Here is a 13,234-nt window from a genome sequence, read left to right as displayed (position 1 = left end):
ACACATCGTGGCAGAAACATAGCGATCCAAGTGTCCAGATATGTCAACAATGTCGCTGTTAAGCGCCGGAGTCCGATGATTTTGGGATGCCCCATGTTGCCTCTTTTTTTTTTGTCACCAAACGAGAAGGGCTTCCGCTCCACAGGAAGGGAAGCGTTTTCCCCATGCGTCACGTTAAAAATACAATAAATATATGCAAAACCTTTATAAATTTTGAAAACGAAAACCGAAGCTGTGCGCTCCATTGCCCAACTATTTTTTCAAAGGTACGAACAGACAGACCAAATTGAATCAGCGGTGCTTAAAAGATTCAGCGGAAAAGTCCATTGCACACTACCAAATATTTAAAGCTTTTCATTCGAATGAAACGTGATGAGATTAAAGCCATCAATGTAAACGGTTAAATGAAGGGAGAATTTTTGGTGCAGAAGAAGTTTAATTGGGCATTCATGGTAATTGTAAAATTTTAATGAAACAGACATTCGGATGAATTTGGTATAAATCTCTTTCTCTAAATTTTTAAGTTTAGTTGGGATACAAATTTTAAGTGGATTTTGTTGTGATATATGATGAAATATGATATGAAATGATTTTTAAACGTGCATCTGCTTAGTTAACTATTTTCCACTTTTTTCTTTTGGGAAAGGCATACAAACTATTATATAAATTAATCATGCTTGAAGTTCAGGAAGAATTACAATACTTTTCCAAACATTTGAACAATGCAAGTCGCAATGGCAGCCACAATGGGAAGTCGCTCAAACCCCCACTGACTCATCCGCGCAAAGTGGCTGCATTGTCCAGATATATACGAGTACTGTCATTTTTTTGGTATATGCAAATTTGGATTCATATTTTTGCAACTTTATTTTAGTTTTAATTGCGCGCACGCAATAATTTTCCTTGATGGCGCATCAACGTCAAGGCGAATCGCTCGCCAACGCTCCATCCATCATAAAAGGCCAGCTCAGCAGCGAGTTGGCCAAGTTGGCGGGTTTCGAGGGTTTAGAGGGCTTGGGAGGAGCAGACTCTTTGATTATGAGCGCGTGCGCACAATCAGGCAGAAAAATTCACAGAGGCACCCAGGCCCGTCTCGACTGGACTGCAGTCCAGTGGACAGGGCAAAGTCAGAGATTCACCCAGTTGGGACTCGATTATCATTGTCATTCAGGGGGCGCATCGGCCATAAAAACGATTCTGCGATTCCCTCTGTGTGTTTCTGTTAGCCAAATGGCGTCTTGCGCCTTGTTTTGCATGCTGCGCTCGTTAAGAACGCCACCGAGAACAATGCAGCAGTGGCAGCACTGGGAGCAGTACACTGGAAATAAAAGCGGGTAGTGCTAGAGGGTAAACACTGCATTTGAAAGGATAGAACCACATTGGAAGATATTTCTTTAAGGGAAATTGATTTAAGTCCAGATTATCATGACTGATTTGATAACCATTTGATCATGTTGATGTACATATGTCAACAATTGTTACCAATATTTTTTTTTTTGTTGGTCTCTTTAATTTTTTTCTGTGCAGCACCAGCAGCATCGCCAGCAGTTATCCAACTGGTGTCCAGTAATGGGCTTAGCCCAAGTAAACCCCCTCGCCAACCGAAAACACTGCGGTTATAATGACGTATCGGGCAAAATAAGAATTGAGTCAAAGCCGCGACCTGCATATTGATTTGGCACGGATTAACAAACCTGACTCTCCTTCTCCACGGGCCAAGTAATAAAGCCAAGAATGCGAGACGTTTGCCTACTCATGCCAATGCAATCCATTCTTATATAAATATTCATTTTACCCCATAGATCTGCTGGCCAGTGGCCACTAGCAGGTGCCATGCCTGCAAATAAGCCAAGACCAGTAGTCGCAGAGATCAAATCGATTTGTGGTGGACCTTGATGGTCAAAAGAGCTAATCTTTTAAATATGAATTATAAATATCACGATCAAGAACCACTTGCTGCATTGAAAATGGGAATTTTTTTTACATTAACCTAGCCTTTAAAGAGCAGCAATTATAGGTAAATAATATGATGGCTTTATAGTTGCAGCCATTTTGTAACATTGATAAAAAAGTTGATTCATTTACTCTTAGAGTAGGTGAAAATATTGTTAAAAACTATAACATCTGTTTCACGAGCAGATCGAAACTTTTAACGACTTCTCTTGGCTTTAGTTCTTACCAGTTCTCTTTGAAAAGTTTATAAATCTCTTTGAGCCAACACGGCTCTTTTGTGTAGCTCTTAGCCAAAAGTCGTAAGCCGAAAAATAGAAGAAAATCGGGCAAAAAGTAGAGACCAATTTAATTTGTTTGTTTTACTAATCAGCCGCACGTACTCGCACGTTTTTTGCGTCCAAGTCTTTAGTGCGGTCTTTAGCTGAATTCTGTTCGCCAATATCGGAGCTCTTGTTGTTGGCATCGCTGCTATTGGACGGTTCGCTTTTGACCAGGTCGGGTGTATCGGCTGCCGTTTGGCTAAACAGCCCACGTTTAAACATGGCTCAGAGCGTGCTAATCAAGTGGCTACGAAAACAAAATTACGCGACCGACTGAGCAAAAGCCAGCTTTGACTTTGTATCGTTTTTCATAAATTTCTGCTTCACTTCTAAAAGGTTTCATAATTTGTATAAGAGGTTTGTAACACTGGACAAAATATACAAAAAAGAAGGTATGTATATTGGAATAAAGTGTAACCGCTAGGACGTCATTTATTTTAGTTATTAAAATTAAATATTTGTATTTAGTTGCTAAAATGAAAAAATCAAAATTATATTAAACTTTTTATAACATTTTTGAAAATTTTAAATAAAGGATTATTGTGAGTTAACGAGTAATCAATTTATAGTAATTAATTGTAGCGTAAATATTTGTTTGTTAAGACTAAACTTCTAAAGGGTATTTACACTTCAGCTGGAGAATGAATAATTTTTCCTCTTTTTTTGATTGACTTTGGTTTTTTATGTTATTTGGTCGCGTTGCGTTGAAGTTGCTTTTGGCTTTGGATTTGGTTTTGGCTTTGGTCTCCGGCGGAGCTTGGGGTTTTGGGGCTGGGATTTGAGGCTAGGGCTGGGCCGCCGTTTGGGTACGCTTTGATGGCTTCTAGGTGAAGGTCATTGTGTGACTGAAATGTTAATTTGACTGACTGTCGTACTTTTGTGTCGGAGTGCCTGGGCCATTTCAGTTGTATCTTTTTAATGGCACTTGCTAAGGTTCTATACACCTAGAAGTGGGTATTCACGATGGCTTCAAAAACACTGAACAAAAAATCAAAAGCAAGTTTGATTTGCTGCGCCGCTGGTATCGGGGATTTTTAAAAGACTGACGCAGTTGTCATTACTGAGACGGGCTAACAAGTCAATTAGAAGATGGAGGAAAATATACATCTACAATATACATTTACAAAGACATGTATTATTAATAGAATTTAAGTGTGAATTATAAGTTGAAGAATATTTTAAATATTTTTTAAATAAATCCAGTTACTTGCACAAAAGTTATATAAAATTAAACATTTTCTGGAGTGCTTTGCAAATGAGTGAAAACGATCCGTGTAAAAGCTAACGCTGATTTCAATGGCGCAGTCTTAGACTCCAATGATGATGATGCAAATGAGCGACATATTTGCAGACAAGTCCACCAGCAATTGGGAGGATGGGTGGGTGCTGGGTGCTTTCCCGGAGGATAATGAGCTGCAGCCCCCGTGAATCGAGTCGGTGGCCCATCTAATGGTGTTGTTCGCATGGTGGTGGGGAGGTTGAATGCTGCAGCTTTGGCAGCAGCGATTCAGCACCGTTTTGCTGATGCGGCACACTCCAATGCCATAAAAGGGCATTAGCCTCGTGAGTAGATTGCATGTTTTTACCACAGGTTTTCGTGGATGGGCTCCTGGTTTTAGGGTGGCAAAGTGGGGTTGTACTGGCAGCTGAGTGCGCGCGCTTTGGAAAATTGAATAAAGTGCCGGAGGAGCCAAAGAGGCAAGGTTTGAGGCAACGAAGCGGAGTAAAGTGCTCGATGTTCGCAACCAAGTCATTTAAGGGTTGCCGGCAGCACTCACTGCGGCCTACAAGGAAATCACTCGCTAAGTACAGTCACTTTGCTAAGTCTATGATCAAGTATTTAGAGTATAACCTCTGACTATCATTTCGAGCCAACTAACACTTCTCTAGCAACTGACAGATGATTGGCATGGCCGAGAATTTTCTTTACGGACATGGTTATTATTTTAATTAATCATAGACTTATTTGCATGACTGTTGATCCGCAAGTGGCAACGAGTCGTATGCGCAATGCTTGTTGACTTGGTCTGCGATGATTCAGATTCACTGGATGAGGGGACTCCAGAGCCGCCCATCGCATAAATATGAATGAGGAAATCCAAGCAGCTTGCCACTTGGGCTTAGCCCGGACTGGATTTTCCAGAATTCCACTGAACTTATTACCGACCGACACGATCCATATAAAAACGAAAGAAACTGCAACTAGATATGCAGTTGCCGGCAGAGCATTGAACAGTATGAGGAGCCTCACTATTCCATTGGTTCTCCTACTCGGAATTATTTGTGCGGCTCTAGTTGCTGCCCATCCGCACGACCTCATTGAAGATCCGGAAGATTCTACGTATGATTCCTTGGTTGAATCCGGCAGTGGTTACAGCAGTGCCGAAGAGTTCCTGAGTGCCATGGACGAGCTGGTCAGACGGTGGCAGGAGTACGATGCAGCCCACGAGAACTCAACCGACTACCCAAGTGTGGATGACGATGAGACTACCTTGGATTTCATGGATATTACCACCCAAGCGGCGATTTAATATTGAAATTATTAGTATTGCATGTCAGCCTTCCTAAGTCACCCTCTCCTCATGTCTGTGAATAAACTAGTTCTTCAATAATAATTAAAATAATTAAAAAAGCAATACTAAAATTTTATCTGTTAAATAAGCTACATATACGATATACTTTTATAAGTGGGTTTGAAATCAATCAGGAGACCATTTAATATTTATTTAGTAAATTTCGATATAAGAGTTCGCACTATGTACTAGTCATAGATTAAGTTCAGTAGCTCGTTTAGTATACTAATTTAGCTTGAGGTAAGCACTGTTCGACGTTCAGCTGGAATTTCCCGGCTTACCTCAGTCTAAAAGTACACATATCACCTTTCGACCAATCATTTAGAACTGCTGATAACCCAGGGCTAGGCTATAAAAGCCAAGCTCAAGAGCCGACTGACATTCAGTCAACTGCAGCCAGAGCTAATCGAAGGAAAAATGCAATCCATTCTCCGACTGCTGGTGCTGTTTGGATTGATCTACAGCGCGATCGGTGCATCGGGTATATTTCAGAATATAAACCTAGGTGGCGAAGCAGGAAGAACACGATCTTCAGGTAGCAACCTTGATTGGAGCGATAGTGCTCACAGTTCTGATGTGGATAGGACTCTGAAGCTGCTGGAATCACTGGACAACAGTGGCAATGATAGAAATAATTGGGCCAACGATGCCGCGAGGAATTCTGGATTCGATATCGATAGATCCGGAGGTGACTCAAGTGAAGCCGCTCGTGGATTCCAGTTTATAAGCACAGGCTGAGCTCTACGATGCTAAAATACTCAATCTAAATAAAGTATATTTTTCTTTCATGTTTATAATCAATTTTATTGAATGATAACAAATAGGTAACGCTTTTATTGCTTTAACTATCAAATGTATTATTTTATGAGCTGATCTTTTCTAACAAATCCAAAAAGCCTTGACCCATTTCCAACTCACTTTCGCCTGTGTTATCATTAAGAAAATCCACTTTTACTGTCGAGTTAAAATTGCGCCCCTCACTAAATGTATTTAATCGAACAGCTTATGCTAATTAGCTGAATAATAAGTAGAAAAAAACGAAACCAATTTCGAGCTTAGAATAGAAATACTATGACGATGAAAACGAAAACAAAAAGAAATTAGCATATTTATGCGATTTTATGGTCGAACCAACGTTCTGTGTTAACAGCCGAGTTTCAGTCTTCAGCCGTAGCGTTAACCAGTTATATATAACTATAACTAAAGGAAGGCTGTCGAGAGAAATGAAATCGATTTCCGCATCATGAATACTTTTATTCAGTGCTAATCAGAGGAAAATGTTACGCAAGGCCTTATCAAAAATAAGGTAATTAGCTCTTACCTCTGAAAATACGAGATACATTTTTACTGGCCTTTTATCTAAGCAACGAATAAAATATTTGTTCCTAAACGTACAGCAAATCTAAAGTTAATTACGCACATTACAACGTAATTTCTATCTCGACAAATCAATCAAAAACAAACATCAAACCCAACAATCAAGTATTTCGATTGCAATGCAATCAATTACTATGCAAATTCCCTTGGCACAAAGTTACGACTGTATTCGTATAATTAAACAATTTTACGTTTTCATTTTGACTTAAATTTAAATGCTTTAAATTGCTTTTGCTAATTATTTACCCAGTTAAAATAAGAATTACAGCAGCGAATTCGAGGTGTAAACAATGGAAACCGCACAATTGTGCTGCGTTTTTGCCACAGGACAAACAGCAGGTTTCTGTTTTAAATTTGCAATTATATTTAAACGTTTCCCTTATTAAATGCACCCCACTTTCCACGCACATTATTAAACACGCAGAGTTTTCTCAGCCACATTAAATGAATTTTAATTGGGACTTTAATCCTCATAAGTAAATAAACACACACAAATAGCCGAAAGGATGTACATTTCCAAAGGGTGAAAAATCATGGAAAACTCGCACGACGAGTAGCGGTAAATAGAATGTGGTAATAATGCCCTTAAAACTGGAGGACGCACTGATGAACGTGAAATAATTTGAAAAGTATGTTAGCTGCCGGCTATGAAAACTCGCTGGGTGTCACAACACAATTGCCCTTTGAGTCGGATTTAAGAACTCGATTACGTATACGCAACGTGGGCACAGCCACAGCCACATTGTCCCCATGCCCAACGACAGACACAAGAACGGAATTAGAATCGGGCTTCCAATGAGATAAGCCAGTCCCAGTCAGTTGAGGAGATGGCAGAGGTGGAGGTCATAAAAAGGGCGGAATTGAAAGAAATGAGCGCTAAGCACTCGAAATATGAACTGATGACACAGGCGGCACAGGCGGCAATCTTAAAGTACATCTTAAATCCGAAAGTCAAAGACACTAGAAGTGGAAGCTGCCACGGAATCGGATTCGTATTGGGTTTCCACTTCCCCCATTCCTATTCCTATTCCTATTCCCATTCCCAGTCAGCAGCATCAGCAGAGCTTTTACGCAGCCAACTGATTAAATTTATTTATTATGTCACTCTGCGTCTGTGTCTCACTAAATGGATGGACGGCTAGATGGCTGGATGGATGGCTGGTGTCCCCTCCTCCAAGGGCTTACTTTATGGCCTGTTCTAGCTCTTAAGACCCATAATGGCAGAGCAATCGTTGGCTTAGGTCGCCCTTCGGTTCCATGTCCCCTCCCCTCTCCCGTTTTCTTATCGATGGGGGGCAAAATGAATTTGGACTGCTGCTTATCAGCCTTTTGTTTACTTGCTTATCGGGTATCCCAAATCTCTGCAAATGATACGAGATATACTGGCTCTGTGCCAAATACTTTGCTGATAACAAAAATGGAGGCGGTAGCACCCAGCACAAAAGTGCAGTACGTGTGTTGAAAGCACTTTCTTTTGGGTGAAAGAGTTGTCGATTTGGAATAAAATAATGTGCAACGAAATACGAGGCTAGTTTATATAATCTCTATTGTTCTCAGTTCTGTTTTGTATACTTTCCTCATTGCAGAGACATACAAAATTAGCGCTTCTTGTTTTTAAGTTCGGTGTTTTGGTAATCCCCCGATTTTGGTTGTTTCACTGCTACGGAATATTTGGAAATTGATATTCTTGTTTCTTTAATCACACGTTCTTTATTACAAAGTAATAAAAACTCTGGTTCGATTCTTTTGAATGGCATTAACCCCCGTGGCTGGGGGATTCTGCCATCGATTGCTGGCCACAATTAATTACCACATGCGAGCAAAACAAATTCTGCATTTACCTGTTTTTCCTCTTTTGCATTCGCCCAGACAATTAACACAGGCAGCTGGATGATTGTTGTTGTCGCTGTTGTCCCTCTGCGATTAACAAATGCAAAAATAATTATAATTAATGCAGAGTTTTTGGCCTTGAACTTGCATAACCTGCTGTTGCTCTCCCCCTCTCTCTCTCGACGTAATTACTTTGTGGTGGTTCTGCTTTTTGGCCAGGCCAACAAAATCGTCATCGGCAGCGGCATTGTCATGACCAGTTCGTGGGTGAGCCGCAACGCCAAACAAATTTCGCATTCATATTTGTTTAGTCGCCGCAAAAAAAAGAACAAAACAGGCAAAAACGTTGCTTAGCATTTAAATATTTTCAGCTTCGTTGAGCAGCGCGATGCAACTGCAAAAAAGAAGGGGGCAAATGGGTAGGAAAACTCAAATTCATATTGCTAACTAACATCTTTCTGCTCGCTTCTCTGGCCAAGTTCAAGGTGAACATTTGCCGCGAAACTTGGCGAATTTCTGTGGAAACATCCAGCGAAACATCCATATACGAGCTCCCGCTTATTACTCACCTTTGACAAGGCCCCAAAACGATCGTGAGTATTAGCCTGACTCAGAGAACGTGGGGGGCTGGACAGGGGCGGAGAAAAGGGGTCGGCAGAGCAGTCAAGTGCAGCCAGTCCAGCTCATCCAAAGAACGCTCTCGGGGAAAAGCGGGCTGCTCACTTACTCTGCTCGCTAATTAATAACTCAGCCAAGTCGGCGGCGGCACTAAATCATACTGCATGTATTTGAACAAAATGATCGCGTATCTGGGGATAAGTTTGTAGTTTATAGGAATATATTGCCAGCTGAAGAGATCAGGTTCTTATACATAAATGCAACAGAGTTGAAAGCTGGGAGAAGAAGATACTAGTGTTGCATTTGTAATAAACATTAAACTGTCGGGCTATTCAAATGTAATATTCATGGAAAATTAATAAACCTAAGCACTTGTAGCGAAACTCCGCAGATAAATACTTTATGATATGAAAGTTAATTGCATTAACTACTGTCTGGGTGTTAATGTCGCGGATTATTATTCAATTATTCTTTAACAATAATATATAAGGTTGTCAAATATCTCCCTTCCGCCTTTTTGTCTTTTGAATTTCGCGGCTATGTACAAAGCGCTACAGAGCTCGTATCTGGCAATACTATACATAATTTGAAAGGTCTTGACATAACCTACAAAACGACGCTATGCATGATTAGTTTGGATATTGCGTTCAACAGTTATAGACGTGTAAACATGGAGTTTACTAACGCCGAAATTCGCGCTATTTTAAAGTTTTCCTTCGTTAAAGGCAAATCCGCTAGAGAAACGTTCCGTGAGATTAATGGTGTTTTGGGGGATGGTACTCTATCACTTCGAACCGCGGAGGAATGGTTTCGACGATTCAGAGCCGGTGGTATGGCCAGACGCTTAATTCTACCATCTACTGCGAACAACTGGACCGCTTGAAGCAGGCGATCGACCAGAAGCGTCCAGAATTGGCCAACAGGAAGGGTGTAGTGTTCCACCAGGACAACGCCAGACCACACACTTCGTTGATGACTCGTCAGAAGCTACGGGAGCTCGGATGGGAGGTTTTATCGCATCCACCATATAGCCCGGACATAGCGCCAAGTGATTACCACCTGTTCCTGTCCATGGCGAATGCCCTTGGTGGTGTAAAGTTGAACTCAAAAGAGGCTTGTGAAAAGTGGCTGTCCGAGTTCTTCGCAAATAAGGAGGGGGGCTTCTACGAGGGAGGTATTATGAAGTTGCCGTCTAGATGGAAACAGATTATCGAACAAAACGGCGCATATTTGAACTAAATCCGATCACTGTAACACTTTTTATAAAGCATTGAATAAAGAGCAAAAAAGCGGAAGGGAGATATTTGACAACCTTATTTATATACATACAAAGAAGGAGACTAAAATAGATGCTGCGCCCAATTGGAAACGTATAGCAAATAGTTCTTAATAATAACCATAGAGTTCCCCCTTTTCGATGCACCACTGACCCACTTCCATCATGAATGCGGCGCCTTCTTCTCCCGAGGGCAAAAAGTCAACCTGCCTTGCCCCGCCTCCCATATTCCCTCCATATTTTCCCATTATCATCCCATATGTGCCTCGGCAGTTCTTATGCAACATTTGCAGATGCAATTCTTTTGAGTTTGCTCTCGATTTCTCGGTTCGCGGTTCTCGGTTCTCTGCTCTTTGCCGGCTGCAGTTTTATTGCTAAATTAAGTAATTGGTACAAGAAGCCGCCTCCGCATCACATCCGCCCTCCCATCCCCCTTCCCCTCCCTGACCTCCGGCGGAGCTGCATTCGCTTTGGATTCTGCAATCTAAATGTTCTGCTATGCTTGCCTTTGTGCGAGTATCTGGGTATCTCTGGCCGAGTATCTGTATCTATTAGACCGCTGGCGGCCTCGTATCTGCATCTGCATCTGGGCATCGCGGAGCGGCACACAATGAGAAGCGCGCTCTGTGCTCTTCTTTGGTATTCTACATCTGCCTTCCATGGCGAATGTATTTTGCAGATGCAATTGGCGAAGTGGTGAGGGCAACAGGGCGTATGCTGAATGCGGGTTCGGGGCGAAAACCAAAATAATGTAAATATACAAAAGGAAAATGAAGTCAAAGAGGCCAGGCGGCGAGCAAAGCAAGTACTCAGAATGCGAGTGTGGGTTGTGCAACTGTGGCAGATACTACAGAGAAAATGGTATCGCCTCTGCTACTTGCATTCTAAAGATTCTTTTCGGGCGTCGTTCTTTTCACATATGCATACTCCTCTCGCTCCTCTCGAGAATCGAAGCAAACAAATTCAAAGAAATCCGAAACTGAACCGAATCTTTTTATGGCATCCAAATGGCCAGACGTAAAATGGCATTACGAATTAATAAATAAAATAAAATGGGGGGTGAGATACCATAACATGAAGCACGCAAAGCAGATGAACTGAAACTGAAACTCCCAAGGTCGCTGGCAAAAGAACTTTTTGTTAGCGTGTTTATGAAGATTTCTTAACTTACTTTTTCTTTGTTGCTGGTGCTGCTCATTTTTCGGTTCTTCTCGGTTTGTTTAAAGAAGAATTAGTCGGTCGATCGGCGGAAGCCCCTTGGGAACTGGAATTTCGGGACTCTCATGCGAACTGAGTGCTCGAGAGTTGGGTAAATGGAGTCTCAGGTAATGCGACAAATGAAAGGAAAAAAGCTCAGGCCGAAAAAAGTTTAATTTCAGTGCTAATTAAAGACGCCGGATCGAAGCCAGCTCAGAATGCTGTATGTTCAGATGTATGTGCACATTTAGCCAACTGAATTTATGTGCACGGCTTTCTTTGAATTGCGCAGCAGGCACGATTCCGAGATCTCTGTTCTGGGATTGGGTGCTGAACCCTGTCCTTGACCCCAATGATATCAGAAAGCACCCATGAGCACCCATGAGCACCCGCTCCTTGTTTTCTCAGAGTTCTATAAAAAGCACAAACGAAACATCAGTTAAGACTAATTGAGTTTGGCTAAAATTGGTCAAAATGCGCAGCAAGCGGCCAAGACAAGAGCACCTACTCTGACCAATTCAATCGCATACAATCCAATCCAAGCCAATCCGAGATTCGCCCCAACGAATCCATCAACGACAAGCAGCTCGCCACGATGACTGCTGCAAAAAGTCACCTTTTGGCACCTATATCTACCTGCCGGATGACATCACCGCGTCAGCAGCGACGACAATTACTCGGAATACAAATAAAGAATTGCGACCCCAACTTGGTCGCAGGCTATCCTCACAAGCTCACAAGCTGGCAAACTGCAGCGCGGAGCATGACATGGCACCAAATGGCCACGGAACGAACTCGAACTCGCAATCGGAATCGGAATCGCAGCTGAGAGCCACGCCAAGCAGGCACCCAAACAGGCAAACAACCAAACAACCGAACAAACAAGCAAACAAACACTCGTTGAATCGAATTCGTTGTCCAAGAGGCGGTTTTAGAGCCAAGTCAAGATCGATGCTGCAGGGGCTCCATAAATGGCTAAGGCTGTGCGCTGATTACTCATACGCCATGTGGCCTGTGCAAAAACTTGATTCCATCTGCCTGCATTTGCAAGCGTGCAATTAGGATATTTTTTGGATGAATTAATGTATGGCGTCTATATAATATGATTATGATAATTTAGTGGTACAGAAATACTACTGAATAAATCGTGAAATTAGGATATATAAAACATGGGTATAATCATTTGATAATACAGAAATACTTCTGAATAAATCAATAACTCAAAATATGCATATAATATTATAGATCCCATTGAGTGCTAAACTCTTAATAGGGTTAAACCATGCTTAGGGCTTTGACAATTCCAAAGATCGATTAATCCATCTATCACTCTTGAATAAACCCATTAAAGCGTCTCTGAATTGAGTTTTTACCACTTCATTAGCTCGAGGGGACTTTGTGGTTGGTCATAGAAGCACTCCGTGATTAATGACCGAACTTTTGTCTGCTCTACGTTCACTTAATTGGTTAATTAATTTGTGTAAATTTTTGTAAATATTAAGTCGTTTAAGTGACGCACTCCTCCGCCCTTCAACTCTTTCCCCCACCTCCTCCCCCCAACCCACCGAAAAAGGAGAGGTTTGTGCCCCATATAGTTATAACAACCAGTAATTAGGCTTTCGCAGTTTTGTTTGCCTTTTGTTTGCGTCTTTTTCTGTTTGCTGCTTGTTTTGTTTTGTTTGAGATCACTTTTTGGGGTTCACCCCTTTGGGGCCCCCGCCCCGTCCCGACCCGCCCCTCCAAAACCCACCGTCCCACTGAGTGTTGGCACTCAAGTGGCAATTAGTGTTGACATTCATTAGCTGTGATTAAAATGAGATCAGATTGTGACCGGCGATGACGAGCAGCACGTGAGAGGAGGGCTGCCCGCCGGACCACGCCCACCGCCGAGCTGCTCCGAAAGGCATGTGATTCACACGATGAGTATGGCAATGGAAACTAAATTCGGTTTATTAGCTAATATCAGCTCCTCGTCTTTCAAAAAGATTGAAATACTTAAAAACTACGAACTTCTAAAGAGTAAAGATAAAGATACGAATTTGGTATAAATGCTAACTAAAAATATGCCCCCTTATGTATGACATTTTCAA

The 13,234-nt window shown here is 41.8% G+C and overlaps 2 protein-coding genes across 2 annotated transcripts; both read left to right on the top strand.

Annotated features, from left to right (window-relative positions):
* Window positions 1-4,497: 4,497 nt before the first annotated feature.
* LOC122626585 lies at window positions 4,498-4,883 on the top strand. Its single transcript, XM_043806902.1, has one exon. It carries the CDS (start codon window positions 4,511-4,513, stop codon window positions 4,802-4,804), a length of 294 nt encoding a protein of 97 aa, XP_043662837.1. The 5' UTR covers window positions 4,498-4,510; the 3' UTR covers window positions 4,805-4,883.
* A 335-nt stretch (window positions 4,884-5,218) lies between these two features.
* Window positions 5,219-5,634, top strand: LOC122626212. The gene has a single exon (XM_043806384.1). It carries the CDS (start codon window positions 5,264-5,266, stop codon window positions 5,582-5,584), a length of 321 nt encoding a protein of 106 aa, XP_043662319.1. The 5' UTR covers window positions 5,219-5,263; the 3' UTR covers window positions 5,585-5,634.
* Window positions 5,635-13,234: the final 7,600 nt, after the last annotated feature.

The sequence above is a fragment of the Drosophila teissieri genome, chromosome 2L (genome assembly GCF_016746235.2).
Source record: "Drosophila teissieri strain GT53w chromosome 2L, Prin_Dtei_1.1, whole genome shotgun sequence".
In the NCBI taxonomy this organism is placed as follows: Eukaryota; Metazoa; Arthropoda; class Insecta; order Diptera; family Drosophilidae; genus Drosophila; species Drosophila teissieri.
Note: the sequence above shows the minus strand (reverse complement) of the source record. Positions and strands in the feature narration are given on the sequence as shown.

What these genes read in the sequence shown, in the direction of transcription:
- LOC122626212 (XM_043806384.1), top strand. Translation starts at nt 5,264, where the DNA reads ATGCAATCCATTCTCCGACTGCTGGTGCTGTTTGGATTGATCTACAGC.
- LOC122626585 (XM_043806902.1), top strand. Translation starts at nt 4,511, where the DNA reads ATGAGGAGCCTCACTATTCCATTGGTTCTCCTACTCGGAATTATTTGT.